Here is an 8699-nt window from a genome sequence, read left to right on the forward strand (position 1 = left end):
TGAGACTGCGGGCCTCCCCTCAAGGAGGTGCTCCCTTTCCCTGTTTGTGTTATTTGCTTAGTGTCACACAAGGGGCCCATGGCATTTAGATGAAAAGCTTTATTGTAGTTGCAAGAGATGCAATTGGCAGCAGTCTTTTGTAGCAGCTACTGTCAAGTCGGTATAAAAATCAAAGTAATGACAGAAGTGCAGAAGCTGTTCCTACTGCTGTAGAGGAGGAGGAATGCTGCTGAAGAGGGAATGGGGAGTTTAATAATTAACATATTTTCAGCAAGTTAGTGAAAACCAATTTACAATATTTGTACAATTATTTACTTATTTGCATGTTAAATTATTTTCAAAAGTATTTTTTTCAAAAAGTGAACTAGTTGGTTGAGTCTGGCTCTTTAGTTACAACAGTCTCCCTGTGCCTGGCTGAGTTTCCTCCAACAGTCAAAAGACATCCACCCAGTCCTCCTTTCTTTTTTCATCCTCATGTCTCATTCCAAACTTATCAATAAATCTAAGTGAGCCCTATAAGTTGTCTCAGCATCAATGGTGACTTTATTAGTGCTCAATATATCGTGTTCATGCATTCAGATCATTTTTCTCATTGATGTTAAATCTTTGATTTACTTCTTGAGTACTTCATTATGAATGATGGCTTAAACTCTAACAAACTATTTTCTGTAATACGGTATAATAGTATAACTGTAATCTTTGAGTATTTGAGTGATAATAGTTCCATGACACCGGATCCTGAGTTTTGTTTGGATTCTTCGGTTGCAGCAGAGCTATATCTGTCCTTCGGAGGCTGGCTGCCGTCACATTATGTCATCATTATATTCCTGTTGCTGGAGCTCAGTGATTGATTGCACATTTGCTTCAGCACCTGTCCAAGTCAAATACATCCGGCGACGTGACTGACAAGGTCGAGCCGCTGGGTCACAGAGATGTCGACTGACTTGAGTTGCTGCACGCCGAAAGAAGGGAGTCAACTGCCTATTCATCAAATCATAGCTTGACGTTACACTAGAGATTTAAAAAATAAACATAAAAAATATAGTGAAAATAGACTGCGAGTTTCTTTGGTGAACGTACAATATGTCAATTATTCAAAGTTCCCGATTGTTGAAATGAAATTAGATACAATACCTTTTATATATGCATATGCTATATAAACTAGAATATACATGCCAGAATAGCTATTAAATTTATTTCTTTATAGTTGCTCGTATACCTCATTAATATTCACACCAACCCATTAGAATATCGGACATAACTTGGAAGAAATCACTAAATGTGAGCAACTAGTATTTATTACCTCACTTCAAAAAGGCATGTATGCACCATGCTACATCTTTTTTTTTTTTTTGAAGTGAACAAGAAAATGTACTTTAAGTTTTGTAATAACACTTTGTACCAACTTTGTCTGATCTTTCCAAGAAGTGGCAGCAGGTGAACAGTTTATATTTACCTCAAAGCTCCTGCAACTGCTGATATAAAGAGAATCCCTGGAATTTTTAAGAACCACACGAGGAACAACCACCTAAACACGTGAAGTGGCATCAGTTTCCTGGTTCATCTTTGACCGTTTAAAAAACAAATGTTCAACAGAAGCATCTAGCACGAGAAGTCCTGTAAAAAAACATTCAAATAACCTCAAAGTAACATTTGTTCTGGAATATTCATGACACACTCATTTGAAATTGTTAATATTACTCATTTTAGCTGATAATGCACATTAGATGCCCTGATCGATAAATGGAACTATGTCAAATGTATGAATGCTCAACAGCAACACAATGTCAGAAGAAGTGAAAAATGATTTTCTTGAACCGTTCAGTATCTGTATGCAATAAAATTGCCTTTGTAGCTTTTAAGCAGGTTATTCTGGCTCTGCTTCTCTAGACTGTCCCATACTTCAGATATACTTATACTTGAAAATAAGCATGTAGGATTAAACTAGTATCCAACAGGCTGTAGAAAGGATCGCAGTGGTGAAAATAGCAACAGCTGCCAAGTTTAAGAATTTCTCGAAAGTGAGCTTTAGAAAATCAATACATTAATATTTGAACTGCTTTCACTCACTGAACAAGCAATTGAGTAACAGTGGGCAGAGAGTAATAGGCCTTGAATGATGGTTTACTAGTTGGAAATAAAATTTCAGATGACTCACCAAATCAATCTTTATGTTAATCTTACATCTCATTTCTTTTAGTTGTGTCAAAATAAGCCTCAGAAAGCCTTTGGAAAAAGCAGAACATGTCCTTCGTTTACAATTTTCAAACACAATAGACATGCATTTAAAGCTGCCAATAGATATTCAACAAATTGAATAACCAAAGGAAAATTTGCAGATGGTCAAATTGGCAAACTTAAAAACACTGGACACCTCAGAAGCACTATTTGAGTTTGAAGTTGTTCAAAAACTGACCAAGGGAGTCATACGGACTTGTTTTCTGGTCTCATCTGCAATTGTAAAAGTAGCGATGCCACTGTGTAACAGAAACCCACCAGAAGTCACGTACAGGTTAGATGGTCGCTTTATTGAATTCCCACAGCTGAATCACCAGCAGAACTACAGCAACACAGGATTTTGAAAGTGCAGAAAGGTAAACAACTTGAACATAGCCTAGACGTACAATCACCCTGCATTGCATGACAACCATAACGTACAGTAGCACTTGTGTGGATGGTCTATTTCTTGACAGCTCTGTTGAACACACAGTTGTGCACGTCAACGTTAACAGGTTATATGCTGAAAAGTTGTGTGAAGTGCATTGTTTGTTTAATAGCTTTCAACCATCACTGAAAATTTCAGTTACTCTGAATGTCAGTAACGGCAAAGAATGCCACTCAAAAGGTTACAGACATGCTCTGAACAATGGGTATTATGCCTACAGACAGATTTGGCCAACTCTGAGGAATGTCAGACACTTATAAATTCAAACAAGGCATTCAGAGAGGGGGAAAAAAGATTGAACAACTTTGTCTTTTGTCTCATGCTTATTGGCACTAAAGGTATGTAAACATCAGTCTAAGTGTGACACAGACCAGTGTTGCATACAAAACAAAACAAAAAAAAAAGTCTACCTGCAAAGCAGTGATGAGACCCGACATGTTTTACAGTTTTCACAGCTGAACCATCACAGAAACTAGTTTGAAAAAGCGTGTATCAGTTTAGTGTCAGCAGAACCAAAATTTGAGATTGTGTTTGTGTGTAAATGCTGAAAAATGCTTTCTTGAGTGATGTGTGGAAACAGAATGTGCTTTATAGTGCATAGTGTCTGCAGATGTATATGTGCGCACAGGTCAGTCTCGGTGCCTGTTGATTGTGTTGTCATGTGAGTGTTCCAGAAGATTTTGGTTTACGATTTGGTGTCCCACTGGTCTTTTAACTTTGACAAAGAGCCACAGCTGAGAAGCGGACTTCACCTTGCTCCCTTTCCACGAACTCACGGCACACTTTGGCTGCATCCTGGACGGGATTCATGCAAAAAGGGAAGAACAAAAACGCTTCAAACTAAGGTTTACACCACAATTTTAACACATAAATTTCAAATATAATGAAGTTGCAGGTCATTAGAAAAAAAGGAATTGCACACAGATTCGATCTCATTTATTTGGTTTTAACTAAATTCACAGACAGCCATCATTTCAGTCTCTTCAGTAATGGAAGTGAGCCCTCTTGTGGTCATTTACTGCAACAACATACAATCCTAAATCAAGTATTCCAATAATCCAGGAGGTGTATCTACAGAAAATTACATGAGCAGCAGGCAGGGCCATTCTGTAGGTTTAAACCAGGGGTCTCACTCAGATCCTGTAGGGCTGCAGCTCTGAATGGTCTCAGTATCTCCCTGCTCCAACACAGCTGAGTGCAATAAGTGGCTCGCTATCAGGCTTTCTCATGAACTCTGTCACGGCACCTTCATAACATTCAGGTGTATTGAAACAGACATGTGGAAAACATGCAGGGCTGCAGCCCTCCAGGATCAGCGTTTTGAGACTCTTGATTTAAAGCACGACTGCACTGCCTGGATTGTTTTTGCCTTCAGTTCTGCAATTTTTTAGTCATTACCAGGAACATTTTTCAGCACTAGAGTCATCGGGTCATGTTCTCATGTAGTGATTAGTGCAAACACAATTTAAACACTAACCACTCAAGACATTTAGAGTCGTTTACAGCTTTAGACAACTATTTTAACCAATTAGGCTACACACATGCAAAAGCAAATTTAATTTTAGTGCCTTTACTGAGCTAAAAAGTAAATGAGTCAAGATCAATTTCAAACAATGGAAAATTACATTCCTCAAAACAGCTTCCGTCTCTTCACTTCAGTTTTTTTCCCCAGAGTCACTCTAGCAGACATATGAGTATGTTATCTAGCTCCACTTATTGATTGAATCCAGACATTCAGGCGGGCCACTTCCTTTGCCAGTTAGACATGAAAAGTTATCACTGATAATGCACATGATGTAATTTTCAAAGCCAGCATTCATATATACAGCTTCTTGTTCGAACATTCATGCACGTTTAAGGTTGAATTCCAATGGTTTTAATTACCGTGACAAAGGAGTCATCCTTAGTCGGTCCATGGTTCACAGCTCCATTCATTTTCCCATCTTAAAATGAAAAAACATCATGAACAGAGTGCAAAACGGCAACGAGGAGCATAAATGATAAGACAAGTCTTACCAAATTCCAAGAGCTGTCCATTTACATTGACAAAGGCAATAAAGTGGAAGTGGACCTGGTCGGCTTCTGGCTGCAAGATGTAATATTTGATAAATGGAAAAAAATAAATAGTTCAAAAATGCAACAAAACCTTGACTAAACCTGTTTAACATTTAAACTAGTCCACGGATTAAGTAAGAGTTCAGTAAAAAGTGTGATGATTGGCTTAAAATTGTACAAGTGACTTTTAATGATGGGCACTGTTGTAAATAACCATCCTGAAGTGTTGATATGGTGCGGCAGAGTCTTACCCGACACTGGCCCTGCATCGCAACCTCATTGTGAGCTGCAAAAATAGCCTAAAGGACAAGAATAAATAAAAACACGGTTAAGCACGGGTGAAAAGCATGGGTGAAAAATTAATGTAGCAATTCAAAATGTAATTTCAATGCTTTTGTGAAAGCAATCTCTGAAGTTAAGCCAAACTGCCTTTCAGAAATATGGACCGAGGCAGTACGGCACCCACCAGTGGTTACAAAACCATATGCTAGATTTGTAACCACTTCAGTTTAAGATGAAAATAACCTTTTAATGAACACATCTCCAACTACATGCATGTTAGTATTAACCTGGTTCTGCTCCAGATGTTTGGCACGCTCATCTGGAGACATGGCCGCAGTCTCATCTATAAATTTCTTGAGGGCAGACCCGTTCTCTGAAAACACCACAAGAGATCGAACAATACATCTCAGTCACAACATCAATTACTGTCCTGAACTGGTCAAATGCCTAAAACGATTTACTAAATAGTCAAACCCAATATTTGTGGCTAAAGAAAAATATAAAATTGTGCTGCTCATTTTGTTGAGATTTTGGCAGTGTGGACTGGTCTTGTATCCATCAAGGTTATTCATTTCTTCACACTTTGCTTCATGACACATTTATGTGCGCAAACTCAAGCTGAATGAGCAGTTGGCACACTCAATTCAATTACAAAACCAATCATGTTGACAAGCACTTGTCAACAGAAAATGCAATCTTGAATGACACAGCAGGAAATGCTGAACAGGTAAAATATAAAGAAAATGAGAATTTTGATGCAAGGTATACAAAACAAAAATGGAATCAAAGTGCATGAAAGACAGCCTACTCAAGGAAGTTCAGTGGGAATTTTAAATTCAAGTTTCCTCACCAGAATTGCATATAATTTGATTTGACAGAATTACCTGATTCACTGGTACTGGCAAGCAATAATAGAGGTCTTAAACTTTACTAGTAAATGTTGCACTCCTAGTTGTAATCCTTGCAAGAGTGCAGCACTCACCAAAAGTCACTTTGTCTTTGTTGTTGGCCACAGCATGCAGCAGAGCAATGGTGCCACAGGAATTGTCTGCCTTCTGCTTCAGGAAGTAAGCCTCAGAACCTGCTACAATCTTGTCTGCCACCTGTCCTCTGAAAGACTCGTGCTACAAGACACACCAAATGTATAGTTCTGATTAGATTTAAAAAAATGATATGAACAAAATCTATCAACAGGTTAAGGACAAGTATAGGTGTGACAGGGTGTCTGTATGTGTGGGGTGTTAAGAAATACAATATCTGGAAAAAAAATGACCTGAAAAAATGTTTGTGCCTTACGACTGGCAGATTAATCTTGGGAATCCACCGATTTGTTTCCTCTCTGCCACCCTAAACCCACCCATTCAGAGAACATCACAGCCTCTGAATCATATGATCACCCCACCTCAGACAGCCTGTCTGCCACTGGCTCATCCCCACCCTCGGCCCCTCCCCTTCCAGGAAGTAGTCGACACCGAAATCCCGTTAAATACCTGTTGAGTGAGGGGGAACAGCAGCATCATGGCACAGCATGGCTTGGGGACGGCGGAGAGTTGATCGCCCTCCAGCCCCAGCACGTCCACGAAGCGCCAGCTCTCACCCACACCCAGGTTGTTCATCAGCTGAAACGCACATTAAAGAAGAGGAAGGAGACGGGATAGTGTGGGTGGATAGCACAGACAGCGTCTTGTGAGGATGCTCAGGGATGCTGCGTTGTGAACAGCAGACCACACCCTTTAGCCCAGACACTGTGGGCAGTGCCGGAAAGATGCTGTCGTCCGTTAATTCACGCGACAATGGTTATTTTTGCCGCCTCATTACATTCAATTGTTTTTTTTTTCCGGTGTTTTTTCCCCCCACATTTAGATCTACACAATTGTAAATATCACTGCACGTGTGGCGAGTATGCAGCGCTCGTTGCTTTTTAACTGCTCTCTAAACCAACCAGCTACAGCGAAACTTACCCGATGGTTAAATTAAACCGAAACTGAAAGTCCGCCATTACTTGTCGGTTAACGTTTAATACTCACCTTGTTCAGCATCTGAAATGACACAAACAGAGACAAGACATCAGCCTGCTGTTCAGGAAATCGTTCAGATAAGGCTGAAGCACGAATTTCCCCACCTCTGGGTTAATTTCCATCGGGGTCCACTCCATTTTTGCAGTTTTTGGCAGTGCAGTCGTAGACTTGAAACTAACAGGTTCGGTTCGGCAGCTGTACGGATAGAAATTACGGCGTGTACCCGCTGTTTTATAGCGCCGGGATCGTACCACTTACCTGCAGACGCGGGGGTGGGCACTGACTCAGTAACTGTTGGTGAAACGATTTCACTGACTTTCTGAATATTATAAGTTAATTCGAAGCTAATTGTGTATGTTTAAAGCATTACGTAAACATATGAAAATTTGAAAAGTAACGAGATCTCCTGCTTATTAAATATACAGACAGAATAACACCACCAACTGCGAGATGGTCGTGGATAAATCATGTTCTTTCCAGAAGAGAGTGTGACGCATTTATCATTCATATTAACAATGCCTCTGGTCAAACAGATGATGATCACAAAGTGTGTGAGCTTTAAACAGGGCCTCTTTCATGCATAACCCGCCTTTTTGCTATCTGCGATCCTTTCACTGCACAATTAATTCTTTCTCTCAGTAAAATAGTGTTATATATGCGTTTAATGGAAGGTAAGGTGTTATTTACTGAGGGTAGGTACTGGTCTGCAAATCTAGTCCTGGAGGCCCAGTGTCTTGCAGAGCCGTTGCCAGACATTCGTCTCAAGGGGGGGGGGGGAGACAACATTTATTTGAGGGGGGCCAGGCCCCCTCTTTCCCCTGCATTGACCAGGCCCTGGTGTCTTGCATGTTTTAGATCTCCCCTTTGCAACCCATCTGATTGCAATGAGGGACTCTGATCAGACTTTCTGCAGCTTGGTGATGATATAGCCAATCGCTTCAAGTTGAAAGAGGGAGAGATCTAAACTGCGCAGACTACTGGGGATCCATATTCATGAGTGGAGGCCTCATATTAAGGGTCATAATTTGGTTATTTGATATGCAGGCATGTCCAAACTGGGTCCTCAATGGCTGCTGTCCTGCATCTTTCAGGTCTCTCTCAGTTGCAGACAAGCCTGTTTGCAATGAGGGCTCGTTTTTAGGCTTCCTTACAAGCTTAAGCATTATGTCAACATAAGATGGAGGCATGATAAAGCAGAAAGACAGATAAAACATGCAGGACACCAGCCCAGAATCAAATCACCCTAGAGCAATTGCACCTTTGACACCTCCCGCATTTCTGAAAAAATGCTATAAGCAAATGTATTCTTTCTAGAGTGGGAGAAATTTATCCCATCCTTTCACATTTTGGAATATTTTTCAACAATGTAGGCATCTAAAAATTACTGGTGTGTTTTGTTTTTATCGGAATCAAAATATGCAATATCCAAGTGCAAACCTATGTTTTAAAATGTTTCCACCCACATCTAGTCAATGGTTCCTATAACTTCAGAGAAGATCTCACCTGTCAACATTTATTTTAAAAATTGTATGAAGGTAAGACTGTTTCCACTCATCTTTAATGATGTATGTGCATTTCTGTCCAATATCTAAAGTGAATGAAATGTACATTTCACAAACTTCAATGTCCGAATATATGAAAAGTTGTGTGTGTACTTGGAAGAACCTGTCCGCTCTTGA

General features: G+C 39.9%; 1 protein-coding gene across 1 annotated transcript; it reads right to left on the bottom strand.

Moving 5' to 3' along the window:
- Positions 1-2509: 2509 nt before the first annotated feature.
- uchl1 (ubiquitin carboxyl-terminal esterase L1 (ubiquitin thiolesterase)) lies at positions 2510-7218 on the bottom strand. Its single transcript, XM_030093295.1, has 9 exons — positions 7125-7218; positions 7030-7041; positions 6493-6621; positions 5985-6126; positions 5290-5375; positions 4972-5019; positions 4682-4751; positions 4550-4608; positions 2510-3460 (listed from the first exon to the last, which is right to left on the bottom strand). The coding sequence occupies exons 1-9, from the start codon at positions 7155-7157 to the stop codon at positions 3377-3379; spliced, it is 663 nt and encodes a 220-aa protein (XP_029949155.1). The 5' UTR covers positions 7158-7218; the 3' UTR covers positions 2510-3376.
- Between the last annotated feature and the right edge of the window lie 1481 nt (positions 7219-8699).

This window comes from Salarias fasciatus, chromosome 6 (assembly GCF_902148845.1).
Source record: "Salarias fasciatus chromosome 6, fSalaFa1.1, whole genome shotgun sequence".
NCBI classification, from domain to species: Eukaryota; Metazoa; Chordata; class Actinopteri; order Blenniiformes; family Blenniidae; genus Salarias; species Salarias fasciatus.

Coding starts and splice junctions, on each gene's coding strand:
- uchl1 (XM_030093295.1), bottom strand. CDS start 7,157: ATGGAGTGGACCCCGATGGAAATTAACCCAGAG. Junction 5,376..5,984: donor CAAAGACAAAGTGACTTTTG/GTGAGTGCTGCA, acceptor TGGTGTTTTCAG/AGAACGGGTCTGCCCTCAAG. Junction 4,752..4,971: donor CGATGCAGGGCCAGTGTCGG/GTAAGACTCTGC, acceptor TACATCTTGCAG/CCAGAAGCCGACCAGGTCCA.